The 23,693-nt window shown below is 40.0% G+C and overlaps 1 protein-coding gene across 4 annotated transcripts; it reads right to left on the bottom strand.

Moving 5' to 3' along the window:
* Positions 1 to 2,717: 2,717 nt before the first annotated feature.
* tbc1d12b (TBC1 domain family, member 12b) lies at positions 2,718 to 21,568 on the bottom strand. Of its 4 annotated transcripts, none has more exons than XM_046853820.1 (15): positions 21,085 to 21,568; positions 20,216 to 21,003; positions 17,597 to 17,738; positions 14,817 to 14,873; positions 13,735 to 13,847; positions 11,609 to 11,691; positions 11,203 to 11,320; positions 10,765 to 10,871; positions 8,793 to 8,873; positions 7,829 to 7,923; positions 7,668 to 7,739; positions 6,333 to 6,461; positions 6,115 to 6,224; positions 5,105 to 5,363; positions 2,718 to 3,787 (listed from the first exon to the last, which is right to left on the bottom strand). In XM_046853820.1, exons 2-15 carry the CDS (start codon positions 20,923 to 20,925, stop codon positions 3,719 to 3,721), a joined length of 2,145 nt encoding a protein of 714 aa, XP_046709776.1. In that variant the 5' UTR covers positions 20,926 to 21,003; positions 21,085 to 21,568; the 3' UTR covers positions 2,718 to 3,718. The 4 variants fall into 4 exon arrangements, with proteins under 4 accessions (XP_046709776.1, XP_046709777.1, XP_046709778.1 ...); XM_046853821.1 differs by having other exon boundaries at positions 17,597 to 17,708; positions 21,085 to 21,566; XM_046853822.1 differs by lacking the exon at positions 14,817 to 14,873.
* Between the last annotated feature and the right edge of the window lie 2,125 nt (positions 21,569 to 23,693).

The following is a 23,693-nucleotide window of genomic DNA, read 5'->3' as shown; positions in this document are numbered from 1 at the left end:
TCTCATTAATCTGCACTTAGTACCCCATAATGAAAGTGAAAACAGAATTCTAGAAATGTTATTAAAAAAATTAACAAGAAAAAAAAGAACATTAAAAATATCAAATGTATATAAGCATTCAGACCATTTGCAACAACACTTAAAAATTAGCTCAGGTGATTCCCAATTCTCTTGATCGTTGCTGAGATGTTTTTACACCTTGATTGGAGTCTACCTGTGGAACGGTAATGAATATGATTTAGAAAGGCACACACCTCTCTATGGAAGGCCTCACAGCCGACAATGCATATCAGAGCAAAAACTAAGCCATGAGGTCAAAGGAACTGCCTGCAGAGCTCAGAGACCGGATTGTTGCAAGGCACAGATCTGGGGTAGGCTCAAAAGATCCTCAATTATTCTCAAATGGAAGAAGTGTGACACAACTAGGGTTCTTCCAAGAGATAGTCACCCAGGGCAAACTAAGCAATCAGGGAATAAGGGCCTCAGTAAGAGCAGTGACCAAAAACCTGATGGTCACTCTGACTGAGCTCCAGAGATCCAGTGTGGAGATAAAACAACCTTCCAGAAGGACAACCATCACTGCAGCCCTCTATTAATCTTGGCATTATAGCAGAGTGGCTAGGCTCTCAAAGTGTTAGAAACAAGATTGTCTGGTATGACTAAACCAAGATTGACCTGTTTGGCCTCAATTATTTGTGTTATGTCTTAAGGAAAGCAGACACTGCTCATCAAAACCATTCAAAAAGTGAAGCATGATGGTGGCAGCATGATGCTGTGGGTTGGTTTTCTGCAGCAGGGACCTGGCAGCTGGTCAGGGTTGAGGGAAAGCTGTATGGAGCAAAGTACAGATATATACTCAGAGGTGGCAAAAGTACATACATCCTCCACTTATGTAGAAGTACAGATATTTGTTTTAAAAGTATCGACTACACTTTTTTGCTCAAGTTAAAGACGTTTGGGCTCTGACATGTACTTAAGTAAAAAGTAGCCATTACTACTACCTGTTTTAGTGTCACACTGGTAACTGGACCTTACATCATAATATTAGGGCTGTCAATTGATTCAAATATTTAATCGTGATTAATTGCATGATTGTCGTGAGTTAACTCACAATTTATCAACTTAATCGCACATTTTTATTTGTTATAAATGTACCTTAAATTTATTCTTTACAATTTTTAATACTCTAACATGGGCATAGAGAAATAATGATGCTTTACACAAATGCATGTTTATTATTCATGAAACCAAACTTAACATAGAACACAAGTTTGGTGATGAACACAAAATATTCTTGTAAACGTTTTAAAGTAATTATGGTGTTTTAAATTACGGACATTACCAGCACACCAAAATGAACCTTTTCCACACGGACTGTTAATGAGGTAATACCAGAGAAACTTTACCTCGTATAACTTTTATATGGATTACATTATCAAAAAATATTTGTTTGTTTTGGCGTTGAGGAAAAAATGCAAGTAAACGCGTCGGCGCGTTCGTCGACCCACAGAGGGTAAATTGTTGGATGGCGCATTTTGGTGGTGATTTGAGACTTGTGGCATCAGTTTATTTATTTTTTATATCTGAGTAAAGAAAGGACAAACGTGTGATGCACTGACGGTTTTAATTTCGCCTCTTTTATATTTAGATTTTTTTATAATAATGGTCAAACAGAAATGCGTGCTGCATTAATCGTGCGTTGATACAATTAGTTCCATTAAAATGAATTTGCATTTTGACAGTCTTAATTAATATATTAATACAAAGCAAATACATTTTTTTAATGATCAGGTGATCAGAAATGTCTCTGTTCTCGGTCATGTTTACATCACTGTGTCATCCACATCAGCCCCATACTACTTCTTTGTTGCCTTCTGCCTGCTCATTGTTATCTTAATAAACTCACCTGCATCTGTGGTGTGTGAGAGCCAGGAAATGATACACCAGTGGACTGAAAAAGCTGTGTGGTGACAGGAAATAGGTCATAGGGCTGAAAACGGTGTGCAATGAGAAGAAAAAAATATATTGACATTCACCAAATAGATTAAAACTAAAGGAATGAGCGTGTTTTGAAAATGTACGAATTAGAAAGTACAGATATTTGTGTAAAAATGTAATGAGTAAAAGTAAAAAGTTGGGCAAAAAATAAATAAAGTACTGATACCAGAAAAATCTACTTAAGTACAATAACAAAGTATTTGTACTTCGTTACTTCCCACCTCTGAATATACTCAATAAAAAAACCTGTTCCCCAGCACTCAGGATCTCAGTCTGGCCCAAAGGTCCACCTTCTTACGAGACAATGACTCTAAACACAGCCAAGACAACACAGCTTAGGGTACAACTCTGTGAATGTCCAAGATTGGCTGAGCCAAAACCCTGACCCTAACTCTGTAGACCTGAAAATGGCTTGAGATAATTTGCAAAGAATAATGGCAGAAAATCCCCCAATCCAGGTGTGCAAACCTCGTTGCGTCAAACCCCCCAAAAGACTTGCGTCAACGCAAAAAAATAGAAAAAACTAAAGGGGGTCTGAATAATTTCTGAATGCACTGTATAAATATAAAAGATAACAAGCGATCGGAGTTTTTGAATGTGTTTGTTATTACGTACTTTCACTGCTTTAATTTCGATGATCAGATTCCATACAGAGATTAGCTTCACGGTCACTGAGTACACGGTGTGTATTTGCATGAGATGCAGGACAAACACCAAGATCACGTTTCCATTCTCGGCTTTATTTACATGTGCTCTACTTTTAGTGGTGTCCACTTCATCACGTATTTACAATTCTGCTCATTACGCAGTATGAAAACTGTACAATAGCAGGGAGTGAGTAGAAAACAAAGTCGGAATTAAAACAAACACACAGCACAGATTTTTTTTCTTAAAATCATAAATCCGAGACGCAGAGCATAACATTCAAAGCCTCCACCCCCCCCCTCCCACCCCGAGAGACGAAGCACACTGCAGACAGAGCGGATACATTTGGTCGAATATTAAAACAGACAAAAATGGACAATGTTTATATTAAGAAAAGACAATTTCATCTGAGCGTACAGGCGTTTTGATAATTTAGTGTCCTCGGTTTTTTTTTTTTTTTTGGAGAGAAAAACTTGTCCCATATCCCAGGCTTGTGGAATGAAAAGCTGATTGCGACCAGCATGCAAAGCTTTTTATTCACTGCTTTTCGAACCTTCATTGCACATCATAGACATTTTAGTCACAATACTCCTTTTTTTTTTTAACAAGTACAGCCTCCTCCTAGTCCTGATGCTCGGTTTAAGAGTAGTGTTAAGAATATCCTTCATCAACATCACAGCTTTAAGTGCAACACGTGAACTGGTGGAGGAAGAAAGCGGCGATATAGTGCGCGACACGGGAAAATCGCCGTTCCTGTTGGTCCATGTGGAAAAACTAAAAAAAGAATGTTTTCGGATCAAATCAATTTGCTGGTGGTGGAATATTTTTTCTTCAGGAGGAACTGTGTGTGTCTTGTATGGGAAAACACACAAGCTTTTCTTTTCCCACAGACTTCTACATTTATTCCTACATCTAATCGCTAGCCATGTCTGTAATACTGCAGGTCGTTTCTATGAGAACCGGTTCTACTTCAGCCTTCACGCCGACTCCTTGACCTTCTGCTTATTACAACCTCAGACGGAAAAGACAACACAAAGGACAAAAGACTGAAGGTGTAGCATGAGGATGAGAGGCGTCAGGAGCTTTTCAGGGTAGGGCTGCCACTTTTGTCCGATTCTTTGTCCTTCATTAGTGCACTGAAGACCTACAAAGAAAGGGGATATAAAAAAAAAGACATGTGACACAAGTGACAGGCCTGATGTCGAACAAAGATGACCTGGCATTATTACATTAGTTATCCAATCCAGATGTTATTCATTTAACACATTCCAACATGCATTCAATCAAGGCGTCAAATCATTTTCAAGAACATCAGCTCCGACAGTTTCAATGCAAAATCAGGTTTCTATGTGACTGATGCGCTCGGTCGTTTTTTAACATTTTGTAGAAGGACTTGCCCCCGAGAGACATATCTCAGAGAGAGACACAATCCTCTTGACAATAATAATAAAAATAATAATTATATATATATATATATATATATATATATATATATATATATATATATATATATATATATATATATAAAAAAGTTTAACAAGTCCTTAAATTCTAATCGTACACAAAGCTGCTGTGGTAGGAGTGGATTTTAACACTTGTTAGCAGTTGCTGAAAAATAACGGACTTCAGGATGTAGTACTCTGACATCATGCTGCACCACACCACCATGCAGTTTTCTTCAATCAGAAAGCCACAAATTGTATTTACTTTCCCAGCATGCAAGTGAAATCCTTATGTACAGAATATGCCATGCATACAGAATTCCCTTCCCAATTTTATTTTTATTTTAGGGGTGTAACGGTACATTTATTTGTACCGACCGGATTCCGAAGAACATGTTAAGTGGCTTTGTTTATTCTTCGCTTCGCACTTTAAACGCAGTGTAATTGTTTTTTATTATTATTAAACTTGAAAAACATCCAAAACGACACCAGAGCTATAAAAATAAACTAAAGTTAGCGCAGTGTTGCCGAGGCCAATTGTTTCATCTTCTTCTCAAAAAATAATACATAGTCGGACTACGACATCCGAATCGACATGGCTGCACACAGCGTTAAAAACAAGGCGCTGCTTCTCTTTAAATGCATTATACTGTATAATCAGGTGTGTGCTTTAGACACATTAGTCACAACTATTAGTCAAAAATACCCATTATGCCCTGCGAATGATATTTTAGTGCACAAAATCTCCTGTTAGTAAACTCTTTTTCTATGACAACTCACCGATGGTCAGTGGTGAAGGCTGTTGGTGTGATGCAATGTTATGTTATTGTAATGCAGCCCATGTATGGACTAAAAGTATAGTGTTCTGTGTGTCCTGTATTGTGGTGTAATGGTGTATCCCATTCATGGAAGAAAAATGTGGAAAAGGAAAGAGGTTTCACGTGCAGGCTACAGAACAATATGAAGGCTATAAAAGAAGTCTGGCTTGTGTTGTGGAATGGTGTGGATGTCAGACACACCTGGGACCATTTGCGGTTGCTGCTGGTCATGTGAGTGTTGAGGATGGCGCTGAAGAGGCGCTCCGTGGGGACTTGCTCGGGCAGGCGCGTAAGGAACTGAGCCATGTGGATGAAGTCCATGTGGAGGAGCACGTCCTCGTACAAGCGCAGGATCCCCAGAGCCGTGCGGAACAGGAACTCTTCTCCGTCTCGGCAGAACACGTCCCATACGCGGCAGGCGACGTCTAACGGTAGGGACTTGCTGTAGAGTGTAAAAATCCTGCACATGCACGCGCACACACAAAAGGTGCTGCCTTTAGTAAAGTACGTTTACAAGACAGCATTTCATAAAATATAAGGCAAAAACTAATTTGATTTTGACATGACACCCCCCTGGTCTCCAGTCCTGCAGTGAAGATGGGAGTTTATTACATTAGTGCATAGCAATATTATTATATTATAATATTATTAATACAACTAAGAAGATCCACAGAAGCTGCACAGAAGTTATGAAAAATGAAGAAATAAATGCTAGTTCTATACTAATCCGGATAAAATTGAAGACGGCCATTTGTCTAAAAACTACAGTTCTGAGAGGCCATGCATTATAATATTTCATATGATCACGACTTCATTGTCTCCACACGCCCACTGCCACAAATTGTTACAGCTAATATCCATCATGTATCCACTTTGGTACAATGAAAACGTTGTCTCAGTGTGGACAGAGAAAAATATGCGCTTTCAAACAAAAACGCATTAGTGTGGACAAGTCCAAAGTCAACCATTATTTTGCATTCAGAGAGATGCAGATTTTTGAACTGATATTATTAATACCCAACTCTTAGGAACAGGAATTCGTAAATTCCAGCAAACAGCAGAAAATGATTAACTCCTGAATTTGTAAAACTCCTTGTTTATATCACTTGATTTCACCTCCAGAGATCATGTCCAGATTCTCCAATATTTTATTTTTAATTTTTTTTCTCTTTGTTGCCATTCAAAACATTGCCGTTCCTGCTGCCACTCACCAGTCTATCAAGTAGAGGTCTGGAGTGAGGTTGGAGCTTTGAAAGTGACTGAACAACCTGGGAAGATTTTCCTCAAAGAACACCTCGAACGCCGCAAAGTACTTCAGCATCTGCAAATGAAATTGCACCACGGCAACGTGAAAACAACAGAAAAACATCTGCTGGATATAAAAAAAAAAAAAAGAAAAAAGATTTCAAAGTTTTCTTCTCTTCTGTACCAGTTCATGGTCCACTCTGAAAAAAGCCATCTGACAGGGTTTATTCAGGAGGTTGGCGAAGGCGATGAAGGCGTCGGCCTCATCCAGGTTCAGGATCAACACGGCGGCGATAAATGACATTCCCTGCACCTGGAAGCGGTCATGTTAATGATTTAGCACTCGCCGAGCAGCGGTTTCTAAACACCTACATAACCGTGAATCATTAATGAGTCACATGGCGTTTGGCTGATCTGACATTTTCTGATCACCTGACTTTCTCAGTGCAAACACACAGTGGCATAAATCTGATATTTTAGTCGAGCTCTTGCACAAATCGAAGGTGGGCGATTCGTCTGTAAGCTGCAATTATGCTTGCAGGGAGAGTAGTAGACATCCGAATCTGCAGTGGTGAAACTTTAACAGCTGCAGAGTCTGATAAACAAAAGATGTTTTATTTATTTGTTCAGCACTGTTAGACTTACCAATGGCTTTTTTTTTTTTTTTAATTTATGAAAACTACACATGACCACTGGAAAATTTGACTGTAACCACAATGCATAAGCAGTGTGGACCGGTGATGAACGAAGTACACAAACCATGTACTTGAGTTAAAGTGGAGGTAGAGATACACTGGGTAAAATATGACTCCAGTAAAAGTGCTCCCTTTAAACTTCCTCTTGAGTAAAAGTACAGAAGTATTTGCCTTTATGTATCAGAAGTACTATTGATTTATAATGACTATAATGTTCCTATTATTGTTTTTGTCACAAGACTCTTTGCTTAATCAACTCAGATTATGTGAAAAGACTAATGTTACTCTCAGCACACAATCTATTAATAGAATGACATTAATGAGTCAAACACTGGATGGATATCTACTAAAGTGATCATGAACACAAAACCTTTAGAACCAAATGAATTTTTTTATTTTATTTGTGAGCAGAGAATTTTGGTGTTTAGGTTTATTTACTCTCCAAATGTTCTGCTTGCTTTTGAACTGATGCTGAACTGTAAGTTTGTGACAAGTAGATGCCACCTAGCGGCAATCGAAACAAGTTCGGTGACTTGCTGCGTGTTTGACCAGTTCGGTTTTTATCTGCTCATAAATAAAAATTAAAAACGACAGATTTTCCAAAATGTAGTTCAGAAAAAAGACTTTCAAATGTAGTGAAATTAAAGTAAAAGTCTCCCCAAATGGAATTACTTCAGTAAAGTACAGATACGTGAAAAAGCTGCTTGGGTTCAGTAAAGAATTACATTCACTTCCTTACTGTTCACCACTGGTATGATTAACTGCTCTCATTTTATTTCCTCTCTCTTCCACCACCACCCCCCCAAAAAAAAAGGCACACTCACATATCCCACATCGGGCCGGTAGCAGGTGTACGCTCCGAGTACGCTGTGCAGCAGATCATGGTACGGCCCTCCCTGACACCAAGAGAGAGAAAAGACACAGGTCACAGTTTGTTTATGGGCACAGATTAAACCTCAGCGGTGTCGGTGTTTACCAAACGCACCTTCTGAAAGATGAAGAGCGAGGGGAAGGTGCGAGAAATGTCGAGTTTGATCAGATCCAGGCTGGATTCCCGATCTGCTAGTGATGCCCCGCTCTCTGTGGACAACATGACGGCGTAAGTACATTCATACAATGACATTTTATATCCTGAAAATAATGAAAGCGATACTGAATAATACATCTATAAGTACAGGAAATGTATTTAAGAATGCACCGAAGGAACTGAGAGGAATAGAAAATAAATGATTTGCAAAAAGACAAAGTGGTTTCTACTCCGTAATTCCGTGCCAGGAATTTTGCTGAAACAACCAAAAAAAAAAGAAAAAAAAAAAAAAGAAACCACTACGCCTGCTCATCCAGCTACAATATGAATCATGGTCTTATGACAAATTACTTACATTTTTTAAAGGGTACAAGACTTGTGTGCTTATTGCATTTTATGAGGGGGGAATTAACTAGTGACATCCAAAAAGATTTCCAAAAAATGGAAATGGAAAGACAATACAGTATATAATGCATATGCAGCTGTTTTTTTTTTTTGTTGTTTTGTTTTTGCCCATTTCAAGTTAAATCATGGTGCAGTGGCAAAACTTAATTTAAACTCATGGCTAATTGTACCTCAAATTATCAATATGTTATTAAAATTCTCATTATTTAACTATAACTAAAGTACCAAAACACAAGGTTATCTCAGCACTCTTTGTCTGTCTGTCTGTCGTGTCTGGAACAAAATACTTTCCAGATGTGTGGGGAAAAAATAAAAACACGACTACAGGAAGCGCTTGTGTCGATGAAGATCAGCTTGCAGTTTACCAGAAGCCTGAAGACAGCTGTGTTGAAACGCTGCAGGGAAAAGCAGCAGTTAAAGCCGCATGCTGTGACTGGGCTTGGTGTCCAAGAGGATGTTCGTGCTGAGGGACCCTGCCCAACAAAAACATGTACATGCAATGTTGGTGAAGACGTACCCTCTGCCTCGACCTCGCTGCCTGTCTCTCTGAAGCTCTTCCAGCGCTCCTTAGCCCGGGAGAGAAAGATCTCGTACAGCTCTGCAAAGAACAAGACGGAAAGACAAGTGAGGAAGGAAGCATGGGGAGAAAGTAAGCAAGCCGGACTTCTCTTGGACAAAAACCCAGAGCTGAAACGTTCCGTTATGCAGGTTTATTTCTTTCAGTAACGACACTAAGTTTCCTTGAACCTGGCCAAGGTCAAATCTCCTTTTAACCCCCCCCAAACAGACATTATGATAAAGACTCTTTGGCAGGGGCGGGGAATTCCTCTACAGATGCAGCATGTACATGTATTCACTTTTGTCCAAAGCAACTCACTGAATAACCCAATGGTTTTCAGTACTGGGATTTGAACTCACAACCTTCCACATCTCTAAGCCACAACTGCTTTGGTAGCTGTGGTACAAAAATTTAGTTTTTATTTTATTTTATTTTTTCTTCCATTTATTTTAAACTGGACTGTTCTTACCCTTGTGAACTCTGGTCGCTTCACTGTACATAATAAAATCAAAAATTTACAGGTATGTGTGACTTTTGGAAGAATATTCTAGCTTTTTTTTGTTTTGTTTTTTAAATGAACCAGCTTGGCTTAGGTAGCACATTTTCAGTTAGAGCCAATTGCATGCCTTTCATGTAAATAATTTAGCTGAAACCTGCTTATCAGACATGAGAATACCTACAAGGATAAAGACAATTATTCTTTGGAACAATTAGAGACATTTCCAACCTTTTAAGAGTTCTCATTTCATTCACCTTCTCTGATACAATGAGGAATAAAGCTACTGAAAAATAGCAACTACAATTTCTCTCTTTCTTACAGCTGAACAGGTAAAGGTTATGAGTCCTGCTCAAGGGCCTGCTGTAGAGCTCTGAAATTAGCCTTTGGGATGAACTGTTGAATGAGCACAAATCTATACAAGCACAGTCCAAAATCTAGTGGAACATCTTCACAGCAAATTAGATGTTTAAAAAAATATTTTTTAAAAGCACATAAATCTTATAGTCAGATGTTCACAAACTTTTTCCCATATTGTGTAGCTGTTGCATCTTTCCAAAGTCTTTGGAAAAGCTGAATTTATGTGCGAATATTGTCTATAACATTATATTGTTTTTACAAACTAGAATATTGTAGTTAATAGGGCTGCTGCTAATTCTAACGATTATTCCATCGATTAATCGAGTAATTGAATAAGTACTTTCTCTTTATTTATTAAGAGCAATACTAAATAAGAGTGAGAAAATTTATTTTATACATTTTTATTGCTGAAATTGCAAACAAGAATATCTATAAAAACTAAACCAATTTAGTGCATTTAATTGCCATATTACATCAAAATACAAATAAATAGAGTGCAGTTCAAAACCTCAAAAGTTATGGGAAACTATTTGTTTAATAAAACTCAATTAATCTTACTCCTGGTTTTTTTTGTGTAACTCGTGTATTGCAAATCCGTGTATTTATCCAGGAATATATATATAAACTTGCTCCATGGCACCACTGCAGGCAAACTTTTTGACCGCACTGTATATAAATACAAATATAAAAATCTATTTCAAATTTCTTTAAAAACAGTGACCGCACTATTGGGAGTTTTCTTTATGTTTTAGTTTAAAATGATCCCAAACTGCATAAGCTTTCTGCCGTTTTTTTTTTTTTGGACTTGGAACTTCTCCATGCACCTCGCTGTCTTCTCCTGTCCAGAGTGCTCTAGAGTTTAGCAGGCGGTGCGTCAGTAATAAAGGTCCGTGGGAAACACAGTGCTCCATGTTTAGTCAAATGGACTAAATGAAGCATTTTTGTAATCGAGTTACTCACACACCTGTTCTTTAATGACTATACTTATTACGCAATTCAGACATAAAGATTTCTGAGACCCAGTGTTGTAATTCTTACTTCATTCACTATAAAATCTCTCAATCGTTTGAATACCTGGGGTGATGTTGAGCTCGTTGCCGATGGCTAGGCTCCACACTTTGCCGCGGACATTGGGCGGAAGCCCTTGCCACCACAGATCTTTAACCCTGCGTGTGCCACGCCTAAACATTGCGGGAGTAAATGAAAAGAGGAGTTAAATCACTTAAATAAGCATAATATATATGTATGTATATTGCACATATAAGCTGTATAAAAAAATTATACAAAATCCATTGCCCAATCCAAGAGACTCGAGACCTCAAACGACAAAATGAAGCAAGTTAAACTTTATGCAAATACAGAGCGACTTGTGATCGGCCTCTTGATTCACTGCAAATGGCAAATCAACCTAGCGTGAGTCGCAAATTTCTTTTTCCTTTCTAGTGTTGCTCTTTTGCCCCATAATGAATTCAGAACTCCCCAGGCTATGTGGATGGAGGAAAAGTTGCTCACATGCTGTCCCAGTTGGGCAGGACCTCAGTGTTCCACACCACCATGGCATTAACGATGCTGTCCTCCTGCTTGAAGCGCTCCTTCATCTGCTGCTTCTTCTTCTGGGCCTCCTTCATTTCTGCATGAACACACACACACACACACACACACACACACACACACACACACACACACACACACACACACACACAGTTAAATAAGTGCACTCTCAAACCTATTAAAAGAGAAAACTGTGATGAGTGATTAGTCAGCTAGTAAAGCATGCAAATTCAGCAGGCTCAAACGCAGTAGCTTTGCATCTGCATTAGTGTTTAGCTGATTTTAATTTAGGGTTGCTTTGAGCAAGTCAATATAAACGGAATAATAGATTCTTCTATGGCATGGTGTCTAAGCAGCTCTTCTTTACCTCTCTTCTTGGCCTCAGCCACCATTTCATCATATTCCTGCCGGTGGCGCTGAGCTTCCTCCTCGGGTTTGGCAGGAAGGTTACTGAGAAGGAAGTGAGCGGGTTTAATAATAAACATAGCAGAAAACGAGAAAGTGAATACAACAAAATGTAGGGATGGGTCATGTTGTGTTTTGATGCTTTACTAAGTGCGCATGAGACACGCAGTCTGCTTGAACATCTAGCAGCATCTGATCTGTCTGGGGGTGTTGCTTTCATTTCTAAAACTAATTTCTATATAATTTTCTATATAAGAAGATCTGATTGAAATATTTCTATACATGAACATGCTCAAATAGAAAGACGTTACATGGGGAAATTCAAGCGAGAACATTATACAAAGGTTTTTTGGGGGTTTTGGAGGGGGTCTGCATTGTCAACTCTTTGTTACAGTAAAACATATAAATTACACTTTTCTCACATGGCAAAAGGCTTTGCCGTTTCTAACATGTCAAGATGCAGTCCTTCAAGAGAGATAAAAAAAGATGTGAGAAAATGCTATTTTATAAAAGGGAACAAAAACACTTCAGTTAGGCTGTTCATTACTCCCTACTTATTTGCAGCCACTGTATGTGATTATCCAAATCATTGTGTCCATATTACAAAAATCCCAAGCCCTAGTCCAGAACTTTACTATCTACCATTCCACTCCAGCGTAGGCCTCCTGAATCACAAATCCCTCTCGCATTTCAGCCATCATACATTTCTAATGAGTGCCTGAGAAAAGGGCACGGTTCGTAAGCTATGTGTGGTGAAACCGGAGCCGCCGAATAAGTTTAAACTCATTTCTGGGTCTTTGTTTGAGGGAAGTGAGTTCCTCGTTGGGCTTGAACGCTACACCACGCAGTGCACACCACACCCTGATCTGCATGCAGAGGAGACGAGGACTGCACACTGCAAGGCTGAGTAACAGGACATCCTGCCTAGAGCTCATTTGGAAGCGCAGCATTGTGTTGTGCTGTATCCTGATACGCCACTAAGGTCAAAGAGGCTCTAATGCTACCTGACACTGATCTCACTTCAGCAGATATGATGGAAAATTGCAATTTCCGAGTCTGGGACATTGAGACGAGGTAAACAGCCTCGTCTTGTGACACGTCATTGTGTTTTGCTAAACAAATCCAGTCTGGAGGGTAGGAGCCGGTTTTATTCGGACCAGTTTGCATGTATGGACAGTAAAAAATATACAGAAAAAAATAATAAATTGATGCAGAAGGGATGATAACGCACAGTCCAAAGGGTCGCTAGGAACCAGACCGGCAGCCAAGCATGACTTTTTTTATCGTAGTAAACAAGAAATTAATTAATACATGTAGTTTCTACAGTAACCACTAAGCACTTGAGGGAAAGGCTGCTAGAAAAATAACCTCTTTATGTGTGAACAAAATTAAACTAAATTAGATGAATGGCATAAATTTGCCTAAATACTTGTCTATTAGAACCATACATCAATAGCCTTTAGCAGATAGGAATTAAAACTCCATTTAACAGGACAGGAAGGAAAGGCATCCAGGGTCCTTACATATTTTTCATTGCAAAATTCCATACTTGTCAGACTTAAATATGCAGAATTGCCTCGGACTCGAATACGCACAATTCCCTAAAGATTTTTAGGACCATATTTAACAAAACACTCTCCAAAGTGGATAAGTTTGAAAATGCCGTTTTGGCAGAACAGTGTGGACTGTGAAAACTAAGGCTTTTAAAAACGATGACACATTTAAGGCATTGCTGCGACGTTTCAAAGAGCCGGAAAGTAAATAAACACCACGCGGTTCTGTTCATGTGCGGTACAGGGACGTAAGAGTTTTGCTGTGGATGAGGAGCAACGAAAGTGTGGACATGGAGCGTTTTAATACAAAACGGTGGGAGCAGGTAGTTAATACCAGGTAGTTCATATTAGAAGAATTCTCCAATGTAAAAGAAGGTTGGCGCGTCTCTGCGTGGTTATGCCCTTTCTTTTTCAAAATGTTTTTTTTTCAAAACCCAACCGATACGTAAGTGGCGTTAAAACGTTTACAAAACACATCCGCTGTAATGTTTATCCGGTATTGTCCAACAATTTGCCCCTTAACCCCAGTACTCACGCTGGCCGGTCTTCTAATATGAGTGCTGTGGTGGACAGTGGCTCAAATTCCAGATTCTTACGTCGCCCTTGACTGGGCTGGGATGGGCTGTTAGCAGCTTTAGCCTCATATTCCTGTGAGGGAAAAAAAAAAAAAAAAAAAGTCATATAGAGTCAGTACCTGATAGTCAACCCTTCAAAACTGGACAACTATCACTAAACAGTTGTCACAGAGTTTACAGAAAGAGAAGTGGCTTAATGAAGGGGTTGTGAAAGATGAATGAGGCAGCGAGAGACAGATGATAGGAATCAAGATCACAAGGACCACTGGGCCTTTAGGCCATGGCGTGTGATCTTCATAATTATGAGGAAATGAAAGGGTCACAATAACTCCACACGGAGGACATGTCTAAAAAGATGACCTCACTGGGTACCCAAATAAGTTCTGACTCGTTACTAATAATAAGTCCAACACAACGTCTGGAATATAAAATAAAAACAGTTCCTAATTCTTTCTGTTTCGTGCCATATATGACGTCCACAGAAAATAGTACAAAGATACTGCTTTTAGAGTCAAAATGCTCGATAGTTATTCGCGCATAAGGAGCTGTAGCACTGAAGACATGTGCGCCGTCACAAAGCAACTGCTAAAAAGTGAAAAAAAAAGAAAATGAGGGATGAGCATGATTCTCATGATGGATACAGAAAATGCAGGCAGACAAAACCTCATGGGAATATTCTCTTCAGACATCTAGACAGCATTTATTCTAGTTACACATTTGATCTGGTACAGTAAAACCTGCATAAGAACAAAGCTGAATGAAGAAACATACTTGAAAGTGAATGCACAGATGGCAGAAAAGCAGAAGAGGGACACGACGACTTCCCTGAGGCTGATTAATAAGCGCACATCAGCATTTCTAAGCCTAACACATCTGCAAGCCAGCAAAACGACTTCTGGGCAAGCGCCCAGGAAAGCAGGCGAGCATGGGACAATATCGATGGTTGAAATAAACCAATGGAAGGAGACGCTCCATGCAGAGATGACGACATGTAAGAACAATGGATTAAAAAAAACAAAAAAAACAAAACAAAAAGCCATACCCCTGTGCTTAAGAGATTGGGAGTTGAAACTGACGTGAGACTGCCTGGGTTATTCTCCTGAAGAAAGAAAGAGAAGAGACTACACTCAGATTTTTTTTTTTTTTAACCAACAAAAATAAAGCTCTGGAAAATCAAACAATATTTACTTCTACATGTCCACATATGGGAGCATTCACAAAAGCAAAAAAATACAAATTCTGAACTGTGCCTATCTTAAAAGTATACCTCAAAACACTAAACAACACAGGCATATGACGATATGCACACTAACCCCTATGTTGTTTATTATTTCACAGTACCATCCATATAACTAATTTGACTCCTGAGTGCCCGTAGGTGAAGGCTGCGAGAGCTTCCTATGCACTTTTGGCCGATATGGATGCTGTTAAATATGACAGGAACTTTTCCTGAGCACTCAGGAGGTTATTCAATGCAGCATTTAGTCACCAGGGTCTCTGACTCCTGAAGTAGCACGGAACCAGAATATTAGGGAGGGGGGGGGACATTTATATGCAACGTCCAGGGTTTGTGCAGTGTTTACATACAACTTTAAATTACCTGTTTATCCATACATGTAATTTAAAGTGGTATGTAAACACTGCACAAACCCTGGACGTTGCATATAAATGTCCATCATCTAAAGAAATAAGGTTGAAACGCACTGGCAAGTTTGTGAACATGTTAAACACTGAGAAGACATCGGTACAGAAGGTCGAGACTGGCCGAGGTCGTGGATAAGTGTAGATGCTGAGAAGGCAGATTACTGGCCACGTACTGGCTTGAGTAAACACTAGAAGACTCGAACGCAAAGAACGAATTCACGTGCGTTTGGTGATACAACCTGGCCAGAATCCGCACACGTTATTTAAAAAGAGAAATAAACACGCATACAGCCTGCTGGATATCTGGATTTTTTTGTGTGGTCTTCACACACACAAGAGGAGCGCAACCTAAAGGGGTGTTTGTTTATTTATTTATTTAAGATCTGAACTCGATTGTATTCACTTCCACAAGAAGAGAAATCAGGCCAGTATGCTGTTGAAACCCTCCCAATGCCTTGTTGATAAAATCATCATGTTTCATTCCTGGCTCCTCTCCATGTGCAGTAAACGGGTGCTGTCCTTCGGTTCGCTCGTTCGCTTTAGGTGGTTCCTAAACTAAACTGCACTTCTTGATAGAAACCTCTTTAGTCTGAGAGAAAGAGGAAAAAAAAAAAGAAAGAAATCAATAGAACACTGATGAATGAACTGGCAGTTTTCCAAACTGCATGGAAGGAGAACCTCCAGGTACATAAGAAGAATTTTATTCCAGCAAGATCAGCATCTCTGATCTCAGCAAGGGAAAGAGACAATGACAAATATAATCGTGTATATAATATATAAAACAATTGACGGCGAAGGTCACAACCAAACACTAAACCAAACACTAGTAACAGTGATGACTAAATTTGTTTTAGTAAAAAAAAAAAAATAAAAATAGTATCCCACAATATTATATACAACATTACCATTATAATTTATAAAGAAACCAATATAAAATGATTAGTGGGGCAAAGAGAATCCTTACGCTATCCAATAGTCTAAATTTGATTTATACAATTGTCATAGATTTAAAGTTTTGGGTTTCCAGACTCGAAAGCTTCATCAAACTATGTACTAAATCCGATACCTATGTATTGATAACTAATTACACCGAGACTTTGACCCTTGTCAGTTGTCAAATTAAAAACCAACTATAGCTCAAGTCTATAGCACAGCAGCTATTCATACTTATTGGAATCACATACATTAATTATTTCAATCAGGGTTGAAGCCTAATCAGAGAAAGCACTGGTTACAGCAGGAAATGACCTACAAATGTCCACTATGTCACCTTGTAGGTACTGAGAGCTAAGAATGTTATTATATTCAACACACTGTGTTGTAGTTAATAAAAGGGCTCATTCCTCACCCTGGTCTTATCTTATTGCCTGCTTTTAGTTTATAAATGTTATGCTTTTAAAGCATAACAATTAGTCCAACATTTCTTTCTACTAAACTTATTATCAATAACTACTTATAAACAACCTATTAGTTTCCACAGAAATGCTGATGAAATGTAGGTTCCAGCTTTAATCACGTGAGAGACAACGGCTTCATAACGCTGAGGAATGTATGAGAGAGTGACATTTGTTCCTGGGTGCCAAGTGACTTCCTCGTACTTATTCCGGAGAAAGCAAAAGCGTTTCTACTAAGTACACGTGTATGTAGAAGTGAGCTCTGATTATAGAGTAACTCTTTATGGTCATTCGGGTTGTATCGTGCGCAGTAGTGAAAGTGCTTGGTGTGAATTTTGTCTCGAGTCTCTTGCTTCCTGTAGGTTCGTCTACTGTGGTCTGGTTGAACTCAGACTCTTGATGAGTTCAAAATGCAGCAAAGACTATTAGAAGAGTTTGTGAATAGGATTTTGTGTCTTCATGCTAAGAGAAGTGTTCTTATCACTGAAACACACTTGTGTCACCTATGTTTGTTGGACAATCGTCACAGACATTTCAGCCTACTTCTTTTATGGTGAAATATCTGCTATTTCAGGCTATTTTTTTGTCTAACCATCTGGAAAGATAAAAAAATTGCACAATCTTGTCAGTTTTGCACCAAACACTGTGCATGCTGCGTAGTCTTGCTTAATCAAGGTGATACCGGTATTTCAAGAAACCCACACAATATTAAAAATAGCAGGATGTGAACAAATTCTTGACATTGTATTTTTTTCTTTTACAGAAATGTGTGAAAGCAGTAGACCTGTTGGATGGTTTTGCAGTCTTTGGGAGGGCTTTCTCTCAGTGGGACCTTCCCAAACAGCTTCCAGCCAGGAGCACTTGTAGACTCTTTCTGCTTTCTGGAGAACAGGCCCCTGACAAACACACAAGCAAGAAGTGTTCGTCTATAAAAAAAAGAAAATCTGTGAACAATCAGACAAAAACAAAATGCAGCCTGGTGTAACTCATGTCAAATTGTCAAACGGAAAAAAAGCCCTCAACCAAAAACCAAAGTCTGATGGAGAAATGAAAGGCAGTACGTGGCCATGTAAATGAATCTCTAGGCAAAACACATAGCGCATGACGTTTCCTGGTATTGTTCCACTTTGTGCAGACTGTTTGCAGAAGTGCAAGTGGTAAAACACAGAGCAGATCTGTAACCCAGTTTTGCATGCAGCCATTATAACGTCCTGCTGAACAATAAACACTGAAGACTAATAGATATTGCTATAAGCTGTTTGTGATGGGTTTTTCCCCCCATTCTTTTCTTAGATTTATTGATATTTTCACGACAACCTAATATAATTAATCGTCAGGTCATTGGCTCAGAACAGAAAATGTGCAAAATCTGAATCTCTACAGAAGCGATGATTGATATCAAAGCAATAATTATTCTTCGTGTCAGACGGACGTATCCTTGGCTTTCAGTTTGAACACTGGTGAGGTTTCACGTCGCCGTGTTCTGAATTGTTTGCGCTCAGCATCAAGGTCGATCTCAAGAGCTTTGGTTTATCTTTCGAACACCTACACACTGTATTTGCACACTTGGATATAGTCAAACAATCAGAAATGCTAATGGGTTCAAATAGAATATAAATAAATGTTGTGGGACCAAACGTTTGTTCTGATTTCGAGGGAGGACGAAGCAGAAGCACAACATACCACAAACCTAACCAAGTTAGGAAAAGTACTATCTTATGTAATATAATAGCGAGCAGGATTGTGTATAAGTACCGGAACAATGTTGATTAATTCTGGTGCCTGGTTTTAATAGTTTGCATGAAGAAGAAACCAAGCGAAAGACTTTTGCACTCCGGGGATTTTCATGCACAAGCACTATATAGTTATAGAGTTTACAGTAAATACCCCCAAAAAACAAGACAAATCCATTGAGTTGCAGAGTTGAGGGCGAAAACACCTTGATGATGAGTAAGAACAGTCTCGCTGGTTCAAGACTACTGTACACTCTGCTGATCACACTGTACAACCGTGGTGAGCAGAAAAGCACCTCGGAACGGACGTCAAAACTAAACTCCTTTCAGAAACGGGAATATGAAACTACAGGTGGATATCTGAACAATGGAAAAACCATCACCTGTCAAAAGCATTTATTCAGTCTGAGCCAAGGGACAGAAGGTTTCAATCGAGGACATGGTTTTTGCTGACAGTGACCGGATTCTATAAGCTGACGAATGTTGGTTAAGTGTAACACTATGGTTTGAAAACTACACTTGAAGTTGCAGTTAAGAAACAATGAATTCTAACTCGAGATCACTACTGGAACTGACTATCATTGAAGATATTGTGTACTTTTGTGCAGACCCATCCTGCTGACTATAATGATTTTTTGCACACTAGTGAGATATTTTACCCTCTGCACAGAAGTATTACCTTCTTGTTATACAGTTCGGTCAATCACACGCTTTATACAGATGAACATAATCAAGTCAAAATATCATACAGAAAGAGCTCTAGCAGACTGCTCCTCAGTACTGAAGACTTTTAGGAAATATGCATTCCCAAATATATTTATTTATATATTCTACCTAATATGTGCTAGTGGTCCTGTGGGTAGTGCCACACACACCATAACAGAGATGTGGTTTCCAGATAATTCACGCGAATCTGTTTATGTCTTTCTGACAGCATTTCATGAACAGTACATATTTAATCTTAGTGCTCTTGGAGCAACAGTGGAAACTAGTTGTGTAACATCTATTACTTATAACACGAAACACGCACCTGATTACGATTTTCACGTGTCTGTCTAAAAGCAATTCCCTGCTCATTAATAGTCTTCTCGGTTGGGTTACACATAAAATGTTCTCAGTCCGTTCCAACGTTCCGTTCCCTCTGTCCATCTACACTTCCTCTATACAGCTACTTCTGTTTCATTTCCTAACACGCTTTATTCGGGTCAACTTCAGAGCCCTTCTGTCAGACCATTCCAGGTCATTAAGATCCTACATATTTTATCATCTGGCTGTCAGGTGTGCTTGGAGGTGAAGCAGGATCAAATGATCAATTATTAATTATCAACTAGTGAGAATTGGTTTCAGACCCCGGGTTACATGTGATAATGATTAACATCTGCCCGTATTTGAATGTGAGCAGGCCAAGCCCAGCATTTCAGGTCTGATTACAGGAGGACACGTTGGTCTCTTTGGAATCTGTGCATCAGTCTTTCAGCAGCGTGCGTGTGGAATGTGTATGAATAATGGCGTGCGTTTTGACCCCGAGTTACTGATTAGCTTTCCACTTACAGAGCAGAAGATCTCAACCGTTCACCTCTCAGCAGCCTCATAAAATTAAACTACTTCATTCCAACATCTGCAAAAACCCTTTCATTAAAGCTCGGGCGACAGAGACAACGGTTTCCCACCTGCCAAAGATCTCAGAGATGACGTGTTTCTTCTGTCTTAGGGCCGGCTCGGCAACGTCGACCACGTTGTCTGGGGCACTCTGGCGCCGACTGATTTCATACGTGTTCCTCGAGCTCAGGTTCACGTCCACGAAAGCGGGGTTTGGGGAAGACTCGCTGTCGTCAGGGCTCGAGAGAGTCTGGGAGGAGCACGGCTCAGCTTCTGATATGCAGTCATTAGAAGCAGTTTCCGAATCCCTGGTCCGATTGACGGCCTCCGAACTGGACGATGATGACCTTCGACCTGACCTCAAAGCGCCAGGCTGATCTTCATCAACATCATCACCAGGGCTCACGTGACCCGACTGAGGTCTTGAAGCGGAGCTGGTAGACGGTGCAGATGAGGACGCAGCATCAGCATCCGAGACCAAGGCACCGTTAGCCAGCAGCTCCCCCGACGCGGGGCATGAGCAGTTCTGAAACGAGTCACGGGCATCGCACCCGCAGCTCACGTGACCGTTCGGGAGCTTGATTGCGGCATGCGGATTGGCTGTACCGGTGTAAAGCGGTACCGTGCGGTCCTGGGCGCTCTCCTCGCGCGTCGGGCGTCTGTCGTTTCCGTCGCCGTGCCGGAAGTTGTCCTCCTGTGGGTCCGGTCCGTCCATTTCCAATTTGTTATCCTTAACATGAGCGGCGGAGGGTGTTGGTCTGCCTTCGGCTGACGCGACCATCAGCTCCGTCTGTGACTCTGTGTCGTGTCCGTCAATGGCGGCATGACCGGGAGCGGATCCCAACGGCGGCGGAGCGACCTGTAACAAAACCAATCATATTCGTATCCTCGATGTGCACACACTCATTTGACAAATCCTTCGCTTAGCTAGAACACGTACCCCAGTCCCTGTGCGGTGTCACGGATCTCCGAGACGCCTCGGCTTTTTATCCACTTTTATCCGCAGACCGACACGGCGGTGGAGCTGGGCCTTTCCGCGCTCACATCAGCTGAACAAACGCCTAGCTTTCTAACCCAAATATGTCTAATCACACCATCTCTGATCCACTTCCAGTTCTCGGCTCGGTTCCTGCTCACGATCCAAGTCTTCACTCGGCTCCATAACCACAGTACCGACCTAAAGCTGCAGTGCCTCCACAGTTAGCACTTCCTCCTCGCTTAACATGTCGGGAAAATCTTTCGCCTGGATGCTGAAACGTGAACCGTGTGGTGTCTCTGAGAGGTAAACGATTACTGATTAAAAAAAACCGATGCCACTCGAATAAACCAACACTTTCCAGGTTTAAACCCGGTAGTTTTGCTCGCTAGCTCTCTCTCTGCTTCGGCCCTGAACTGCAGCCATCTTGAAAATGCCGATGACGTCATGAGGGGGATTGAAACCAAAGGGTAACGGGTCACGAGGCGCCCCCTGCTGTTCAGTGTTTATATTACTGCAGCGTGTGCTACTTTCACATCCTTCTCCTCGTCACGCACAGTGGACAGTTCAACTAGTTACCGCAACACACTAGTTCAACTAGTCACTATAACAAAACAGTTTAACTATTTACCACAACACAACAGTTCAACTAGTTACCGCAACACAACAGTTCAACTAGTTACCGCAACACAACAGTTCAACTAGTTACTGCAACACACCAGTTCAACTAGTTACTGCAACACACCAGTTCAACTAGTCACTATAACAGTTCAACTAGTCACAGTAAAACAACAGTTAAACTAGTCACTATAACAGTTCAACTAGTCACAGTAACAAAAGGGTTAAACTAGTCACTATAACAGTTCAACTAGTCACAGTAACAAAAGGGTTAAACTAGTCACTATAACAGTTCAACTAGTCACAGTAACACAACGGTTAATCTAGTCACTATAACAGTTCAACTAGTTACCGCAACACAACAGTTCAACTAGTTACCGCAACACAACAGTTCAACTAGTTACTGCAACACACCAGTTCAACTAGTCACCATAACAGTTCAACTAGTCACAGTAACACAACAGTTCAACTAGTCACTATAACAATTCAACTAGTCACAGTAACACAACAGTTTAACTAGTCACCATTACCCATCAGTTCCCATAGTCACGATAACACAATTCCACTAGTCACCACAGCCCAACAGTTCACCAAGGCACAATTACTCTTCAGTTCAACCATTCTTCATAATACAACAGTTCAATTAGTTACTATTACACACATATTCAACTAGTCACCATTACATACCAATTTAACTAATCACCACAACAGTTCAACTAGTCATCTTATTACAACGGTTTAAGCCAAGCCAATATACAGTAAAAGCTTCCTAGTCACTATAACAACACTACAACAGCTATACAACATACAAAACACTATAACAGCTAGTTAGTACAACACAACGGTTCAGCTAGTCATCATAATGTCCTCAAAACAAGTATTCCACCTGTTGACAAAAGGTGCAGGAAGACAAAGCATATTGGCTCCAACACAGCCAAAATATTAATGTACTTATTTAAATAATGACGCTGATATTTTAATAAAGTTATATACTATTCAACATTTTTATTTCAGTGTAACATTATTCAATTCAGATACATCTGTTACATCATGCTGCCAAAACTGAGCATCAGAACTGAGTTCCTAAAGGATGCAAGTCATGTGACGTATTGCTTTTTGACATTTTAAAACATTCCACATTTAGTCCCTCCTTTCGACATGTACAGTATTTTTTTTTAATTTGTATATGGACAGTTATTTTTGCACAACCTTTTTGCACACAACCTTCATACTGTCTATGGACAATCTTTCTTGCTACTGTGCTGGTCGGCGCTACTGTGTTACTGTTTTTCTTTGTCTTGTGTTGTCTCTTGTCTGTTTTTTCCTCCTCACCCCTCCACTTTTTCTGCACTAAATGCTGCACATATGCACTTTGTGTTGAGTTTAGAGTTATGTGTACTTCTGTGTTCCTTGTGATCCTTTTGTCAATTTACGTTGTTTGCTGTAGCACCTCTGTCCTGGGAAACGTTGTTACTGCACTGTATATGGTTGAAATGACAATAAAACCATACTTGACATGACTTTGCTTTTATAGTAACCTTTAGTCTCCTGAGAAGGCTTTCCACAACATTTTTCAGTATAGCTATGTGGCTTTGTGATCATCCAGCTACGAGAACATTAGTAAAGTCAGGCTCTGAAGTCAGGTGAGAAGGTCTAGGGTGCAGATGGTGTTTAAGTTTATCTCAAAGGTGGGGTAGAGGTCAGGGTTCTATGCAGGACACTTGTGTTCCTCCAGCCCGAATCTGTTAAACATGTCTTCATGGAGCTCACTTTCTGCACAGGGACATTGTGATGCTAAAACAGGTTAAAGTCTTTTAGGTCCGGTGAAGGGAAATTGTAATGCTACAGCATACACCGGCATCTTATACAATGAAATGGCAACCTTGTGGCAAGCCATATATAGGTGTGATGGTCATGTAACCACGTACTTTTTTATATATTATGTGTGAAGCTTG

This window comes from Silurus meridionalis, chromosome 7, assembly GCF_014805685.1.
Source record: "Silurus meridionalis isolate SWU-2019-XX chromosome 7, ASM1480568v1, whole genome shotgun sequence".
In the NCBI taxonomy this organism is placed as follows: domain Eukaryota; kingdom Metazoa; phylum Chordata; class Actinopteri; order Siluriformes; family Siluridae; genus Silurus; species Silurus meridionalis.
Note: the sequence above shows the minus strand (reverse complement) of the source record. Positions and strands in the feature narration are given on the sequence as shown.